Here is an 18,939-nt window from a genome sequence, read left to right on the forward strand (position 1 = left end):
TAATAATAATAATAAGTAATTATAATGGGAGTTCCCTTAAAGCGGAACTAAACCATAAATAAAAAAAATGACACTTACCGTTAATCCTGCAGGTCCCTCAATGGAGCTGGACCTCACGTCGTCCTGGAATTCTTCTTAGTCATGGCACTGAAGAAGCACCAGGCGCCGACATTTTCTTTCTTCGCTTCCTCTGTCTTCTTGGCACATCACCTGATCTCGCACGAGATCAGGTGAGGTAGCCTGCTGGAATGCTGCACTTTCTTGAGATCGGCATCTCTTTCCCTTAACTTCCCTGGCGGTCTGATTATATCAGTATTTTTAAATGTCAAAGCGGTACATTTGACATTTAAAATGATTTATTTTAAATTTCCCGCCCCCCAGCCACACACTCACACATGCTGTGCCTGCCTGGCATCTGTGTCCCCAACGTTTACACACCAGGTGGGCATCGCCAGGGGAGGCAGATGCTGGGCAGGCATCGTGGGAGGACACTAAGAGCTCGTGGGGACCAAGGAGGCTTTACAATTCCACCCGGAGTGTGGCTCGGGGTTACTGCTTTTGCTGAAAGTTAACCCTGAGCCGCACTCGGGATTACCAACAGGGAGGTTAATAAAAAAAATGCCCCCTTCTACACGTCTGAAATTAGGGCATGCGCAGAAGGAGCACCCAGAGCCAGAGGCTCTGCACTCTCATTCAGTCTTGATCGCCAAAGTGAGGTGCTGCACTTTTATTTTTTTGCACCTAAAAAATTTAAACATGAATACCGTTTTTCCGTTACATATAAGGGTTGTCCAACTTTTAATGTAAAGTTAAAATGTTGAGTTTAGGTCCACTTGAAGACCTGAAAGTTATTTCAAGGCTTCCCCCATATTAACCCCCCAGCGGTATTCCCAAGTGTGACTCAGGGTGGATTTTACTTGTAAAACAGTAATCCAGAGTCACACGAGGGGTTGCCAAAAACATTAAAAAAAAAAAACTTACCTTGTTCCTTTGGCGTCCCCCTCGTCCCTAAAGTCCTCAGGACTTGTCTTCTTCCTCCGATCTTCAGCCAGCAACTGCAGAGACGTTCGATGCGGTTTCCCGGTGATGTCGGTGCAGGCGGGAGGCACAGCGGGAAATTCAAATAATTTTGTATTGGATTCAATACAAAGAAATCTTTATATAATATATATATTATACATGCTACTGTACACTTATATTACAGGTTTTAGTATTTTTATGCACCCTTGATTTAATGGATTTTTTTATTTAAAGTTTATTAAATTGATTACATTTATTAAATATTGGACATATTTGGGTGAGTTATGCCTAAGAATTAAAGACCTACAATGTAAAATAAAAATGCATGCAAAAAATGTAACGCTTTTTGCATGAAAATATGTACAGAATTAGAAAGCCAGAGGGGTTAAAAAGATTGATAATCTCTGCTCTAGGCTTCGAAAATTTTGATGGATGCTGCAACAGAGAGATGGTGAGGAATTGCTGGAGTATTAGTGGGTCTTTGAAGAGGGCATTATGCAGACACCATGACTTTGTGCTGAATGGCCAAATTGCCCTTTTTGTACAATTTTTTAATTTATATTTAATAATAAATTAAAAGTTAGGTCCCCTTTTCTTAATACAGCCAAGTGCTAGAGCTGTTGTCTAGGGCTTTTAAAGTTATCAATCGTCTGAACACAAACATTAATGCTAATCTGAAAAACCAAAGAAGCAGCATGTCAGCCAGACAAGCAGAAAATGTAAAAAGAGAAAATTGTAATGGGAACATACCCGATGATAAGGCATCCCCATCAAATAAGCCGCCCCTCGATTTTTGCTCTCAAAACATTAAAATAAAGCACCCCCCGCAAATAAGACACCCACCAATACCTGCCACTGTGTGCCTCTGTGTGACTCCTCAATGCTGGCTGCAGTGCAGAGCGAAACTGAAAGTGACTTCAAAGGCCTGCACACGCACCCGCGACTCCGCGCCAGGAAGGACAAGCAAGATGTTGATCCCTGCCCTAACGGAGTCTGTTACCGGGCCGTAGAAGCCAAAAAAAAGTGAGTCAGTGAACAGAAGGGGACAATGAATGGCACATAGTGATCAGAAGGGGACAATGAATGGCACAGAGTGATCAGAAGGGGACAATGAATGGCACAGAGTGATCAGAAGGGAACAATGAATGGCACAGAGGGATCAGAAGGGGACAATCAATGGCACATGAGTGATCATGAGTGATTTTCAACAATAAATGTGTACTGTAGTCTTCTTCATGGAAAAATAAGACATACCCTGAAAATAAGACCTAGGGCATATTTTGACATTTCAAAAAATATAAGACAGTGGCTTATCATAGGGGAAACAAGGTATTTCTTATGGTTTCAATTGTGGATTTGCACTTCCATTGCTCTTTTCATGGCACTGACATCTTGGCTGTCTTTTTTCCAGGTTGGAGGCCTTATGATAGCTGGAGCATGAATGACCATACATGGCATGTCCCTTCTGCAATAAAGAACCTGGCTGCTTGATGTTTTTTAATTTCTCGCTTTAGTTTGGCTTTACAATGCCTTATTTTATATAGACTGGCGAGGAATTAGATCCTGACAAGTTTTTACTGCTCTCTGTGATTCTGTTAGCATAAATAATTCTAACTTGCTGTCCTGCTGACAACTTTTTGAAATTTATAATTTAAAAAATAGGCTAGAACGCCTATAAGATTTTTTATTTCTGTGTCTTCATTGCAGATTCAATTAAATGTTGCAGCTCCTGTATAATGAAATGATTGCCACCAAGAAAAATGTGAAGGTAAAAAAAAAACATGACAGGCGCTCTAATCATTCCCTACTCTATCCACATTTTGGCTTGAAAGACATTTTAATCTACATCCCCTATAGAATAATGCTGTCTGGGTAAATGACACAGAGACAAGAACAAATTTAGACAGTGCAGCCTTTCCTGCACCCATTTAATTATTTTGTTTACTAAATTATTAATTCAAAAAACAAAACAAAAAAAACAAATAAACAAAACAAAAAAAAAACCCAACAAGTTACTGAAGCAGGTTGACATCCTCCATCATGGTTTCGGCAAACTTTAATTATGATGAAAAGACTTGTCTTGCTGTCACAGTATTATCACAGTGGTGATAACTGGGGGTTGTCAGCATGTACTGAACGGAGCCCTGCGTGCTGTGAGGATTTGCCTCTGCAAGTCGTGTCCCCAGATGGTGGCTCGTCAGCATCAAAAAGAACCAATATTTGTCAAAGTGGTTCAGGGAGACCAATAGAGGAGGGGTGGTGACCTCTATTAGTCTCCCTTGCAGGTTCAGGATTTATAAAAGAAGGTTTTTGCTTTTTTTCTTGGTTATATGGCTGATGCAGCTGCGGTCTGAAGTCCACAACTTGAAAAATGTTAAAAATGTAAACTAGGTACGATCAGTCACCTCTGGCTCCTATAGAATCAGCCTTCTGTGCCCCACAGGATGTTTCGCATGGCAAAAGTTCCAGCCCTGTAAGGCTCTATGGAGCACTGGGAAGTTGGGTAATCACCGCAAGAGGGATGGTGGGGTCTGTGGTGCAGGATGGGAAAAGGCGGTTTGTTGGCTCCTCCCAGCTTCTTGAATTCTATGCCAGAGGTGAACTTAACTTCAAAAATACTGCCATTTTCCTAACACTGTGTCCTTGATGGCATCCACATATTGTGATGGCACCCAGTAGACCCAGTAGTAAGATGCTTCAGTAGGACCCAACTGGAACGCCTGTAAACAGAACAAGAGAAATACCAATGTAAGTGGGGATTATGGGGACCAAATACACAATATAAACACTGGCAATAGTCATGACAACACTATTGGATAATCCAACAGGTGTGAGAGGTGGAGGAATGGAGAGTAATGGGGGGGATACAGGACAGAGTGGACAGGGCTTTCTACATATATGACCTATAAATATGAGTATAAAGGGTTATGCAAAGATCTGGTATCCTCTGTCAGATTGCTTTGACATATCTATGCCTAAATGTATGGCTAAAGCGGTCAATATGCCAGATTAAGATAGTTTGTACAGACGTCCCCCAAGGTTATGCTATGTCACTAAACAACCCAGAGCTAATGACTGTTGTTGTTTTCTTTAGAGTAGGATGCAAGGGGATGCCTTCCTCTAATTCCCCCCCTACCTTCTCCATACAACGGTACAAACACCACTCATTATTTCCTAATGTTGCTAAAACAATCTCTAACAATCGTTTCTAACAGTGATCTAGCTTCTGTATGGGAAATTAACCCTAATAATTTTAATTGAATGCGACCATGCTATTGTACAATTTAACCACTGGCTACCAGTCACATTAGCAGCGCAATGAAGTCAGACATTCCCAGTATATGTTTATATAAAAATGGCCCCCAGTTACCTTAGCCCAAACCTTAACACAGCTAAAGCAGACAAGAGTTCAATATATGTCATAATATTCTTTAGTATTTTCTATCCAACAAGGCACCCGCCAAGGATGTCCTCTTTCGCCATTACTTTGTCTTGGCCCTCGAGCCACTTGCCCAATTAATTTGTTATAATTCCAATATTCATGGCTTAGAAATAATTAATCGAGTTTATAAAATGAACCTATTTCCAGATGACATCCTTCTCACTTTAACCCAACCTACAGTTACATTGCCAAACATAGTTACAATACTACATAAATTTGCATATATTTCGGGTCTGCAAATTAACGAAACTAAATCCACCACCCTTAATATAACTTTACCACAACCATTAGTGGACACAATTAGACTCTCATTTCGGTGGTTTTGGGGTCCTGAATTTTGCTAAAAATTATCAGGCCTCTCATATAGCCCCCATAATATATTTATATGCTGGGACCAGAGCCCCTCAGTGGGTTCAATTAGAAGCGATGTTGTGCGCCACCTTGGATGTTGGTGCATTCCCGAGCTCCAGGGCAAACTGCATTCTTTACATATGAGCCCCCAACTCAAGCAGATATTGACAGTATGGGATTCTGTGCGTTATTCCAGTGGTCTGATGTCATAATTTCTACCTCTGCTCCCTATACTACACAACCTGTTGTTTCTCCCAGGTCATGAATCACCTGGAGCATTTGCCTGGTGGAAATCTCACAACTTTACCATAGTGTATTCACTACTTACCCGAACTGGTATCATGAGTTGGGAACAAATCAGAGTCTCACATGAGGCCCCTGGTAGGTAGCATTTCCGATAAATTCAACTCGGACACTGGATAAAATTTCTGTTAGGTTCGAGAGATGTTCCGCTAGATTTATCTGTTTTGGCGTATATTTGTCTTCGGACCCCCATGTCGCTAAAATTGATCTGTACAATTTATGCTGAACTGAATAAAGTAAACTCTCCAAGAGTCATAAATATGTGGCTGACTGGAGGAATGATTTTTGTTGTTCTAAGACAAAAGAGGCCTGGCGCCATATGTGGTCCAAACTGACTTCATGTTTCATTAATATAGTAACCATTGAATCGGCATAGAAGGTCTTGACTAGATGGTACATGGTCCCAGCACACCTGAAACACTGTACCACAAATAGATCGGCATACTGTTTCAGGGGCTGTCAGGAACTGGGTTCAGTTAAACATATCTGGTGGAATTGCTCATTTGTAATAGGATTCTGGGGAAGGGTCATCTGACTGTTGAATAAACAGTTTCAGACACATTTGCCCAGAGATCCATGGCTGGCACTATTGCATTTCAAACCGCAGACCCTTTCAAGGGTTCAATTTAAATTGTGTACATATATTCTCATAGCTGCTAAGCAAGCGATAGCAAACAGCTGGAAGAAACAATTTATCCCATTTCATAAAGTTTATAATATGTGTATAAATGAAAAGCTGTCTAGTACATTACACGATACTCATTCCAAATCCATACAGGTCTGGGATCCCTGGGTTAAATACTCTGTACCAAATTTGAATATGTCGGTCTTAAAAACATGGTAAAGTGCCGTCTGGGAGGCAGCAAATAAAAGCTCCATTTGTATTCTTTATAAAGAAAATTTATATAAGATTTTATTCCGGTGGTATCACACCCCAGACGTGCTCCATAGGCTGTTCCCAGAGGCTGATCCGACCTGTTGGCGCTGTAGGTCCTACCGCGGGACGCTAGAACACATTTTCTGGTTCTGCCCTATTATACAAAGTTACTGATAAGGTTATCCAGCTACTGGGGAAGGTGACCAAATGCCGATCTACTTTAGATCCTCTACATTACCTGCTAGGGTTGCCCTTAACAGGTCCTACCAAGCTCATATCCATATCTCCACTAAGTGGAAGTCTGTCTCCCCTCCATCCTTAGAAGAACTATACGCCCGCATTCAGGATATCCGAATGATGGAATACCTTACTGCCCTGCTCAGGAACACTGTCACTAAATTCAAACAGGTCTGGGAGCCATGGGATGACTATTATGCTCAATTACAGATGTGATGGTCTTATTTTGCTCCCCTCCTTTTGTTATATAGCAAATCACCTCAGCAAATCATCCCCTTTTCCTCCCTCCCCATTTTTGATGTTATGTCCTGTATACAAGAATTTACTGGTTTGTCATGTTTATTGGCTGAAACCACATTGCATCATTTGCACTCCACTATTGCTATTTTTTCTTGTAGCTTTTATGTATGTATATGTGTATATGTATATATACTTGTTCCTACTTGCCTTATGGTTTTGGTAATATGTATGCTGTGTTCTTGTGCATGTTCTTTTTGTTTTGTTTCTTTTGTTGTATTTGTAAAAAAAATTTTCAATAAAAACTCAGTTTCATATAAAAAAACAAAAAAAAACAAAAAACAAAATAAAAAAACATGGTAAAGATGTTTCCCTGGTTAGTGGAGAATGTTGTCACCGATTACCCTTATGCTGTTAAGTATAAATACTGGTTAGGTAGCTGGCTTTAAGGTTTTATTATTAATATTCTATGTTATTACTTTTTCTTCATTGTATGCGATATATGTTTATGGATGCAGTTGTTAACAAAAAAAAAAAAACCAATAAAATTTATTAAAAAAAAAAATTTAAAGCTAAAACTTTTTTTAATCAGTCATTGGTTGCTTGTCCATTTGGAGGATTTTCCTTGGCCTCCTGTCCCACAGACAACACAGAAAAAAAAATAAGGAAATCCAAAGTGAGGGAAATACCTTAAGCTGCGTACACACCTGCAATTTTTCTCGTTGGAAAGGATCTTTCACGATCCTTTCCAACGAGAAAAGACTGCACGATGCATGAACGATGCTGTACATACAGCACCGTTCATGCTCTATGGAGAGGGGAGGGGGAGAGCGACGGAGCGGCACCCTGCTGCGCGCTCTCCCCTTCCCTTTCATTAGGATCGGTCGTCGTCCATCGTCCATGGATCCGCCAGGACGGTCGTCGGACGATGGACGACAACCGACTGTACACACGGCAGATTTTCGCCCGATAATTGGCCGATACCGATTATCGGGCGAGAAAAATTTGCCGTGTGTACGCAGCTTTAGTTAGTTGTCTCTACAATAGACTGTAGGCCATTGACACAGAACATTTTGATCAACCACTTTTCTAGCCCAACAAAAAAATAAAGCACCACCACCATAGCCTGTGGCATCTCCCTGTGCGTACAACAGAAAGATAAAGGTCAATGAGTGTGTTAAGAGTCCAAAAAAAGGTCCTTGAGATTAAAAGATCTGAAGCGCTGAATATCCAAAAGTGGATTGCATGGCACAGAAGAAAGCTCAGGGACTTCTCAAAATATCTCCAAGCTAAAAAATCCTAGATGATGATCCTGGAGAATAAAAGTTTGCACGAGTGGAAATGTCTTTGGATGTTTTTTTTAGGTAGAAAATTAACCTGATTTTTGTACATGCAGAGATGGAACCAGTTCACCTAAGTGCCACCCTGACTTTTTTTTTTCTACCCAGGTAAGATCACATACTCGCTACTTCTAAGTATGGAAAGCATGTGGCTACCTTTTATGTGACCTCACAGTTGCTTAGCGGTTGGTGGTTTAAGCACTTAGTGGTGTCACAATGACAGAGTCTTTCCCACATTTGATTGTAAGCTATCTGTCTGTCTGTCATTTGCAACCCAGTATGTTGGCACTATATAAATCCTGTTTAATAATATTAATAATAATATTAATAATAATAAAAGTGACCTTTAGAGAGTCTTTTCCACATTAAAGCTCTAGTTAGCAACCTAAAGCTTACACAGGGATTCTTCTTCTCACTCGTTCCGGAGCGCAGAAGAGTTGAGGCAAGTATATATAGAATATGTAGCAGCTTCAGCATAAAAGAGGAGGAACAGCTACCTATGTTGTTGAGGTAGTTTTTAGTTTAGTTTCAGGGGAAAGCAATTTCAATTATTACCTATGGTGCTAAAGAGTTAGCACTTTACGGTCATTTAAAATGCTCACCATCATATGGTAATCTTCATGTTCTTCAATCGGCTCAGAGATCACATTTTTAATAGAACCCATTGGGATTTTCTCGGTCCTCTCTGCAGCAAAATAAAAGTATACCTATTATAAAATATATTGCAAGAGGTATTACTTTGGTTTGGCCATTGCAAGCTCTAACTTATGCATTACCCAAGACAAATATTATTGTGTAGGCCCAAACAATAAAAAATTTAAGCCGTTTATTATACACCCATTTTACCACCCGTGTGATGAGACTAGTGGTTATAGTAAAAGGACAGACTATACTGAAATAAACTATGGTCAAAAAATGGTAACAATACCAATCCAAATATTTGTAGATTTTACACAGGAACATACAATGTATGTACGTTAGAGGTTTTGCCACGATAAACCTGTAGCATTGATTACTAGTCATAAAGAGGAAAAAGTATGTTTGCCAGAAAAATTGTGTTAGTTATACACTGGTGGCGATCAACTGAAAACATAGACAGCTTTAAAAAAAAAAAAAAAAAAAAAAAAGGATAAGTAGCTGATTTAGATGAAGTAATTTTCTACTTTAAGAAACCTGTTTGTCTGTAGAGGATGTACACCCCACCTAAATTATACATCTCCTCCTCACTCCTAATGAATTATCCGTCGACAATTGCTGATCATTTCAGCTCTTGTTCTTATATACGGTTTCTGGCTGTCTCTGACAGTCGGCCGTTTAAGCACTGCTGTAAGAATCAGGGAGAACTGCACTTGAACCAATACCCATTATCTAAGCATCCCCATTTCTTTAAAAATAGTCATCTAAAAGCATTCAACAAAAATGTATTTTATATAAAAAAAAGGATAAATTACCTATTTAGGATGAATCATGTGCAACATCTGTATTAGTTATAAAGATCTCAAGGTCATGCTACTCACCCCTGCCTTCCTAAAGCAACCAGCTGCCCGCCTGTCTCCAATTACATTACTTTGGCTCAATGACCCAAAGCAAGTTTGCAGCAAGCTAAAACTACAGACTATGTAATGACTATCAGCACATAATGTATAAGTCTTTAAATAATGTAAGGTTGTAGTGATCCATTATTTTTAACTGTTCATCAAATCTTTTCTATTTAAGAGAACAGTATGTTCCATAAGTGCCAAGTTGGCATAGAATACTGGCATTAAAAAGGCACAGCAACTAAGATGCTGGAGATCCATGTGACCGGCATATCTTTTACTTTGCAAAATTAATTTATTTATACACAAAACTGCAATTTTAAAGTGCAAGTCCACCCCAAATAGAAATTTTTGTATCTAGTAGATGCTGCAGAGTTTAACCATCTGACAGTGGGTAGAAACATCTAAAAACTGTAAGGGCTCTATTTATAATGCAGGGAATTTGACATTCCCTGAAACATTATCCGGTGGAGAATCAATTACTACAAGTTAAACACACAGACCTGGAAGATTCTCCACCAGGGAATGTTTTAGGGAATGTTGCCTTATGAATTGACCCCCAAGTGGACAGGGACAGTGATAGATTATTGCAGGGAGATTACACATATGCAGCTAAAATCCGCACACCATGCTTTACCTATTCTGGATATCACTTTTCATTAATTGGTTTACAAATGGCTACCATGCTGCTCTTTCATTACTAACCTTTTGTACCAATCCACAGCTGGTCTTGCTCTAGTTTAAATGTCAGTCTTACTTTGCCCCCGGACTTATTGTACATACCAGATATGGGTGTAGTTGGGAGCCGTTCCTGTAACACATACAGTAATAAGGAGTGAACACAAATGGTGGCTGTTGTACCAACAATCATGATATCACTTTTCACTTAGCTCAATAAACATTATAGTTTACAGGTATAAAACAAAGAAATTACTTTTCAACATTACCTTCTGTGTCACCACCAAGGGCCCTTTTGTTGCTACAAATTACGAATATTCCCATTGACCATGGCGCTTTTATAGAAGCTGCAGATGCTCTCTGGAACAACTGCTAACAATTTAGGGCCATGACTGCAAAGCTGCAATCTCTGTACCTTGGTATATACACCTGTAGTGCAGCTTTAAAAAGAAAATTCAGTTTATGGAATAATATTACACAAGCGATCCTCGAAAAGGGATTAAAGCACCTGGATAGGGCCAGGCGTAATTATGTGGCTGCAGATTTGCTGCATTTTATTTGGTATCCAAGCCAAGAGTGGCCTGGAAGCAATGGGAGGGCCAGGCACTCCATCATTTTTCCATGCCAGGGACTGACAATGGCTGTGCAGAACCTGGCCATTGATAAACAGGCACCAGCCTTTGAGTCAGGGGGAAGTTGTAGCATGAGGCCAGGTGTGGCTAAGAGGCTGCGTTGCCTGTATGCTGGGAGAGCCCAGGAGGTCTCCTTATGTCTAGGTCTGTGGGACCTACAGCTCTTAAGTGTGTCACTGATGCCTGGATTCTGCTTATGTTTGTGAATAAAAGAGTACAGGGAGCTCTGAAATTGGTACCAAAATCTGGAAAATCTCTGCAGCGAGTGCATTTGATGCCAATTTGCCACACTACCTACGACAAAACTAAAAGTTTACAGCAAACCATAGGTGCACAACTTCTATCTAATTATATAACTTAAAACCCTGAGACTTGGCCTAGGACCATAAGGGTAGACACTGACATTTAGAACTGCACAAAGGCTTCCACAGACATGAAAAGGTCAATGCCTGGGATGGCTTTTACATAGCGGAATTCTACTGTTTTTACAACAAATTCACCACCTCCCTCAATCTCTACTGCAGTGGTATGATAAAGAACTTTCTTACCTGAACTCCTTTAATAGATGGCATTACATCTTCTGGTTTTCCTTTATCCAGAACTTTTCGATGTTGCTGAAAACACAATACAAAAGAACAGAATTCAGCAAACAGTAAGTTGAAATTAAACTTGAATTCCAGCCAAAACATATTGTATTTTTTTAGCTTTGAAGAGAACTAGTAGCAGAGCTTTAAGTCAGTACATAAATCGTTTGACAACTTTGGTACCTTAGCCTCCAATTTTTATAATTACTGTATGTATTTTAGGAATATAATCTCTTGTGTATGTTTGTGTATATACATACCCACAAACATACATAAACATACAGAGAGACAAAAAGAAATACCCATTGAATGCAATTGTCTTTTTAAAGCTTTTATAGAAACAGAAGTGAGCCATACCAGGCAAACCTCTACAGCTGAAATATACATGTCATGTTACCGTGTTTATTTGCCACAAAATCTATCATTTTGCTTAGCTAGCCTTGACTTTCACAAAACTGCACACCCAGGCAGGTGACACCAATCTTCTTTTATTACCCTTGCCAGTGCATTTGATTATAAAATGTTCACAATAACCACTATTTATATCTTTGAACTAAAAAACAACTGAAAAAAGCATGATTTCACCACCGATTTGTTGTCTAATAGGTGTCAGAATCACAACAGTAGCTAAACAGAACTACATGTAATTAGAAGGCTACCATATCATACATGCCAATGTATTTAGCTGTGGCAAGGAGACGGTATCTCTTTAAAAACACAGAGGTAGATATATTAGTGAATGACAAAATGCAGAGGAGTGCTGAAAAAAGGAATGTGCTTTATTGTTGTTCAATCTCAATTAAACATGGTAGAACAGACAGCAATCAGTACACAATGTACTTGATTACTAGGGTTATTGAATTCATCTTTTTGCCAGGAATGCCGAATAGTCTAACTGATAGACCTTCCAGTTGATTTTTGTATATCCATAAATCTGGAAGAAATATTTGCTTATGTATATTGTCAGTGTATGAACACTCAGGCTACTAGAAAGAGGAATAATTGTCAGGTGATAGCTCTTATTGGCTAACAAAAACTTACAGATGCCAGCTTTTAGGAAAGGTAAATTCCTTTGACAAGAGAAGTCTTCTTTTCTATACCACTGCCTGAAAAAATAATTTACTTTCCTCAAAATCCCTTGCATGTGTGTGTGTGTGTATAGCCAATAAAGGCAATGTTTACGACAACTTCCCTTTTTCCCCCACTAATATCTATAGATTGACACTGTCCATTTGTGGTCAGTAGAGTTGTTGAATTTCCTTTTACTAGTTGGTTTTATACAAATACAGATGAGAAAGCTGATTTTCTGATAATGCTTACATTCTAAAATAGTGGACAAATCAGTAGGTGACTTATACATACTTTCTGTCTGCACAGTGGCTCCTTCTTGTTCTCTTCTTCTTTCACTTCCTGTTCGATGGTTTCTTTGGGGGTGGTAACAGCCAAGACATCATTGATTGTGGATCCTACTACCATAACTTTTGCTCCATTGGTGACTCTGATTTCCCTTAAAGTTTTGTCTTCGGGAAGTAACCCCTTAAACATAACTTTCTGCATAGCTGGTGGAAGACCTGCAAAAGGATAAAATGGAACAGTCAGGAATATCCAATAAAACATTTCCACCAATTTGGTGGATGACTTTCAAAAAAAACCTTTAATCCACATGAATTCTAGAATTTCTGACAGCCTGCCAGCTGCTACAGCCATGCTTGTTAAAAAATTGTTACACATTGTTTTACACAGAATTTTTTTTCCTAAAGATTAACAGACTGATATACACATATTAGGATATGAATAGCACTTTATCAATTCTGATCATGGGAAATGACTAGAGTCCCACACTCTCTATTTGGGTTTCATGTTGTTTTGCAACCTGTGGAAGGAAACAATGTTGTGTCACAGACTCACTACAGATGTATAAAAGACACTACAAGATCCAACATGACCGTGACCATTTATTTAATTTTACCAGATTTTTCCTCCCCTGCTTGAACCGTCCTCCAGTCATCATGTTTGTTACTATTTTTTTAATGTTTTCATCCCATACCTTATTTTAGGCTTCTCAATGCAATGCAGCCAGACTGGCAGGATGTTGTTCATTGCTTGCTAAGAACATCATAGTACACTTTGTCAGTGCTTATCTATAGAGACTTTTGCAAGCAGTACAGGCACTGATACTTAGGAGTAGGTGTACAAACATCAAAAATCCCTCGATAGCTAAGTATGGCTGTGAAGGAATAAGCATTCTTAGGCAAACATACTTTGCCTGTAGAGCAACCTAAGTATCACCGTCAAGTAATGCTGAGCCTCTCTGATGGAAAGTACTAAAATCCAAAAGATGAAAGGACAGGAGAGGGACAGTAAGACTTTGGCAAGATGATGCTGAATGCCAGGAAATAATACCATGTGTATCTGGCTGTAGTCTTTACTGTGAAAACAGAGTGAGCATTTGGAGTACAAAAGAAGAGCCTGTTCTACTGTGGAAGAATGAATATTAGGCTCAGGTTCAACTTTAAGTTGCAGTCTACTAGTCCTTTGATGTAGTGGTCGTATTACTTTTCTTTTTTCAAGAAAAGTACATTTTTAAAAAAAATTGCTGTTGATTTTGCCATGTCCTACTGTCCTTGTAATTTCCTGTGTATTAAACTGAAATTTTAATGTTATGTTTTCAAGCTTGCTTTTGTGATCTACCAAATGTCTGTGGTACTGGTAGAAAAAAAATGAAAAAAGAAAAAGAGCCTATAAAACAGCCAGAATGCATAAGGACATGATATGTTATCACACTGTGATATATTACTTAGTTTAATTACACTTTAAAGAATACCTATACCAGCAGAATGAATTAGGCCCCCCTGAATGAATCGTTTAGGAAAATGCTAGCTGCCTGGGAGTCATACTGTTCCACATTTGTATAGCTTTCTCTATTAGAGACCAGTGTATGGTCCTGCATGGGAATACAGCACCAGGTCAAGCTTGTAGTGTGTCACATTGGTGACAGGACAGAACCAATATCTCCTTTCTAAAGCCCTGTATATCAATCCTGACGACAGCTTATAAGTCCCACCTGTGAGTGTGTGAATCTTCTGTTTAAGGCTTGCTCCGGTGCTGTCCAATGGGAGCCTTACGTCATACTTGTTCTTATTCCAGATGATCTTAAATTCCACATGCTCTTTCTCTGACTCTGAGTCCTCTCCATTGCTGACTGCCTCTGCTTGTGCTGAGCCACCGTCCTGAGATCCTGCACCTTCACCTTCCACACAGCTCAGCTCTAACTTCTGTCCATCCGTCTCCATCCCCAGCTCTTCCATTTCTGCAGAAAAAAAAATAGACAGGAGAGCAGGTCAGAGCAGCAATGTACAAAGCAGATTATTCCACACTGTCTGACAAATGGTGTCAGCAGAATTAGGGGCCACTTCTCTTCCCCTGCATCCTAACATACAGCTCATTCAAAAAGTGCAGCAACCAATCAAATTTCAACGTTCACTGACTGATCTGAGTTCATGAAACTCAATTCTGGTTGCTAAAGGATAGTTTACGAGGCATGCAAGGTCTTAGTGCTATATGACTCAATTATTTAATAAGTCTCTGCACAAACAGTATTTGAAGACAAAGCTAAGTTATGATATTATCAAAACTCCTCTACTAATCCTTTGAATCTTAACATATGGAAAAGGAAAATAACAGTTTCCTATAGTAAACAAAGCAAAAAATAAATTATAGCACTTTTGTATAACCCTTGATAAAAGTTCAGCCCTAATACATCAGGAAGATTTCTCCTTCATCCTATTTGGTGTAAATTTCACTTTGGATCTGCAGTGCACCTAGCCTCATACTTTGGGTTAATGGCTTAAGGACTTTTCTGTCTGTACCAATGCCAAGTCAACACATGTAATGGCTTTCCCACAAGTGCCAGTTTATACCAGAGTGCTGTATTGCCCAAAACAGTACCAATGCTGTAAATTACATTGAAGTCCCAACAGGTTTTAAAGGAAAGTGTTAAAATACATGGAATATAAACTTTTAGTGCAGTTTAGCTCTTTCCTGGCAACTTCTGATTTCATTACCTGACAGAACCACACAAGAAATATGCAAAACAAATTAAACAATGTTCAAAAAAGGGCACATGGAAAGTTTTCCTATTTACATATATATTATACAAATGCACATCCAAGTTACTAATTTTAGCAATTCTCCTAATAGAAGGAAAGTGTGGCTGCAGACATTGGGATAAATCAATGACCATCTAGTGCACAAAAAACATTAAGCTACAGAATTGATGGGCTGCTAAAAGCAACATCATTAAAGTTTGTTTGGCATACTTCCCTTAAAGGACAAAGCTTGAAAATGAAAACATTTTAGTTTTAGGTGATTATTGACCCCTTTATCCCCTGGAGGATGGAGGATGTACCCTCACTTCTGGTGTTTGTGATACAGATAAATGAATGGGGGCTGTGTTGTCAAGAAGACAGATAGCTATAAAATATTACCTTTTTAAACTCCTCTCCACTCTATTGTACATGAACTAAAAATACCCCCCAATAAAAATCCATTGGAGCCAATTGTAAAACCTGGCAAATAACAACAATGCAGGACACTCAGGGTGTCAGGAAGAACAATACACAGGAGATCTATAAATACCCGACATGCCGGGAAAATATAGGACAAACAAATGAAAGCAACAAAAATGAAAATGAAACTAAATGTCCTCATGGTGATGACTCAGAGGCCAGCCATGTTATGTATAGGGCATTGTATTCTAATGGGAAAGACTGCAATGTCTGGAGAGGTTAGGCCAGGCAGAAAGTACAGACTGGTCACCCATGTCAGAGGATAGCACAGAGTGGTCATCCATGCATGTAGGTAGGGTGTCACAGAGAGCAGATGGCACAGAGTGGTCACCCATGTAAGAGGGAACACAGGGGACACAGAATGGTAACTCATGCAGGAGAGGACACAGATGGCACAAAGTGATCACCAATGTAGGAGGGGAGCAGGAGACAGAGAAAGGAAACACAAGCAGGACATATGTCAGGCAGGGTGATGAGGCTGGCACACAACAGATGGCACAGAGTGGTCATCCATGTAAGAGAGGACATAGGGAGCAGATGGCACAAAATGGTCACCCATGTAAGAGAGGACATAGGGAGCAAATGGCACAAAATGGTTGCCCATGTAAAGAGAGGACATAGGGAGCAGATGGCAGAGTGGTCAGCCATGTAAGAGAGGATATAGGAAGCAGATGACACAGAGTGGTCACCCGTGTAGGAGAGGACATAGGGAGCAGATGGCACACACTGGTCACCTGTGTAAGAGAGGATATAAAGAGCAAATGGCACCGAGAGTTCACTCGTGTAATAGAGAACATAGGGAGCAGATGGCACATACTGGCCACTCATGTAAGAGAGGACATAGGGAGCAAATGACACAGAGTGGTCACACATGTAACAGGAGACACAGGGAGCAGATGGAAGAGAGTGGTCACCCATGTGTCTATGTGAGGGCACATAAGCTGTGGATGGCACAGAGAGTTCACCCACAAAGAAGAGACACAATGAACAGATGGCGCAGGGTGGTCACCATGTATAAATGTATGTGGAGGCTTTAAAGGTGTGGATGGCACAGATTGGTCACCCGTGCAATGTTGGTTGGGTGTCACAGAGAGCAGATGTCACAGAGAGGTCACCCATGTAGGAGAAAACACAGGGGACACAGAACTCATGCAGGTGAGGACACAAATAACACAGAGGGGTCACCGATGCAGGAGAGGACACAGATGGCACAAAGTGATCACCAATGTAGGAGGGGAGCAGGAGACAGAGAAAGGAAACACAGACAGGACATATGTCAGGCAGAGTGGTGAGGCTGGCTCACAACCAGGTACAGAGAAGGAAGGGTTAAGCAGGCAGACACTGTCAGGGCACATAGGGTGTGGATGGCACAGAATGGTCACTCATGTAGAAGGGGACACAACACTGAGTGGTCACCCATAGAGGAGGGGGCACAGAAAGCACAAAGTGGTCACCCATAGAGGAGGGGGCACAAAGTGGTCACCCATATGGGAAGGGACACAAATAACAGAGTGGTCACCCAAAGAGGAGGGGGCACAGAGTGGTCACCCATAGAGGAGGGGGCACAGAGTGGTCACCCATAGAGGAGGGGGCACAGAGTGGTCACCCATAGAGGAGGGGGCACAGATGGTCACCCATGTAAGAGAGGACATAGGGAGCAGATGGCACAGAATGGTCACCCATGTAAGAGAGGACATAGGGAGCAGATGGCACAGAATGGTCGCCCATGTAGGAGAGGACATAGGGAGCAGATGGCAGAGTGGTCAGCCATGTAAGAGAGGACATAGGACATATGTCAGGCAGAGTGGTGAGGCTGGCTCACAACCAGGTACAGAGAAGGAAGGGTTAAGCAGGCAGACATTGTCAGGGCACATAGGGTGTGGATGGCACAGAATGGTCACTCATGTAGAAGGGGACACAACACTGAGTGGTCACCCATAGAGGAGGGGGCACAAAGTGGTCACCCATAAGGGAAGGGACACAAATAACAGAGTGGTCACTCAAAGAGGAGGAGGCATAGAGTGGCCACCCATAGAGGAGGGGGCACAGAGTGGTCACCCATAGAGGAGGGGGCACAGAGTGGTCACCCATAGAGGAGGGGGCACAGAGTGGTCACCCATAGTGGAGGGGGCACAGAGTGGTCACCCATAGTGGAGGGGGCACAGAGTGGTAAGCCATAGAGGAGGGGGCACAGAAGGCACAAAGTGGTCACCCATAGAGGAGGGGGCACAGAGTGGTCACCCATAGAGGAGGGGGCACAGAGGGCACAGGGTGGTCACCCATAGAGGAGGAAGCACAGATGGCACAGTCATGAGCCATAGAAGAATGGGCACAGATGGCACAGTGGTCACCCATAGAGGAGGCAGCACTGAGGGCACAAAGTGATCACCCATAGAAGAATGGGCACAGATGGCACAGTGATCACCCATAGAGGAGGCAGCACAGAGGGCACAAAGTGATCACCCATAGAAGTATGGGAACAGATGGCACAGTGGTCACCCAAAGAGGAGGCAGCACTGAGGGCACAGTGGTCACCCACATAGGAGAGGGCACGCAAGGGGCATATGGCACACTGGGTTGAAGCAACTCATAACAGATGTCACCTCGCAGTGGGTTCTCTAGGTGTCAGAGTAAGGGGGCCCAGGCAGGACATGTCAGGGTGGTGAGGCTGGCACACTGCCAGTAAGGAGAGGGAAGGGTTCAGACATTGTCAGGGGGTCTCAGAGCTGAACATGGCAGCTGTCACTTGTCACCAAACAAGAAGTGACAGGCCGCTATATAGTAACATACGCTCAGTGACTTCTCAAAGCAGGTGACACATGCGCTTTGCCCTCGGGGGACCCGGTACCCACCGTCCTGGGACGCCATGATGATTGTGTACAAGTCTCCAGCGCGAGGGCTGCCGGGAAACTCACAATCAGCCGCTTTGGACCCAGCCGGCAACTGTAGCCCTGTCTAGGACCGGAAGAGAGCCGCTCGGATGTCTAGGTACCATAGAGACAGACAGAGGATAGAGAGCACGTCTGTGACCTGGCTACAGAGCCGAATATGGTTCAGCTAGGCGGACATTTTGTTGTAGATACACTATTAAGAAATAACGGGAAGGCTACAACAAAATGTCTCCAGTAATAC

General features: G+C 41.4%; 1 protein-coding gene across 2 annotated transcripts; it reads right to left on the bottom strand.

Annotated features, from left to right (window-relative positions):
• Positions 1–2,914: 2,914 nt before the first annotated feature.
• Positions 2,915–18,786, bottom strand: UBFD1 (ubiquitin family domain containing 1). 2 transcript variants are annotated; one of them, XM_072417668.1, is made up of 7 exons: positions 18,660–18,786; positions 14,304–14,549; positions 12,602–12,810; positions 11,204–11,269; positions 10,051–10,156; positions 8,410–8,492; positions 2,915–3,740 (listed from the first exon to the last, which is right to left on the bottom strand). In XM_072417668.1, the coding sequence occupies exons 1-7, from the start codon at positions 18,673–18,675 to the stop codon at positions 3,630–3,632; spliced, it is 837 nt and encodes a 278-aa protein (XP_072273769.1). In that variant the 5' UTR covers positions 18,676–18,786; the 3' UTR covers positions 2,915–3,629. The 2 variants fall into 2 exon arrangements, with proteins under 2 accessions (XP_072273769.1, XP_072273770.1); XM_072417669.1 differs by having other exon boundaries at positions 18,598–18,711.
• Between the last annotated feature and the right edge of the window lie 153 nt (positions 18,787–18,939).

The sequence above is a fragment of the Pyxicephalus adspersus genome, chromosome 7, assembly GCF_032062135.1.
Source record: "Pyxicephalus adspersus chromosome 7, UCB_Pads_2.0, whole genome shotgun sequence".
Taxonomy (NCBI): domain Eukaryota; kingdom Metazoa; phylum Chordata; class Amphibia; order Anura; family Pyxicephalidae; genus Pyxicephalus; species Pyxicephalus adspersus.

Coding starts and splice junctions, on each gene's coding strand:
- UBFD1 (XM_072417668.1), bottom strand. Junction 11,270..12,601: donor AGCCACTGTGCAGACAGAAA/GTATGTATAAGT, acceptor TTGTGTTTTCAG/CAACATCGAAAAGTTCTGGA. Junction 3,741..8,409: donor ATGAAGATTACCATATGATG/GTGAGCATTTTA, acceptor TTCTGTTTACAG/GCGTTCCAGTTGGGTCCTAC.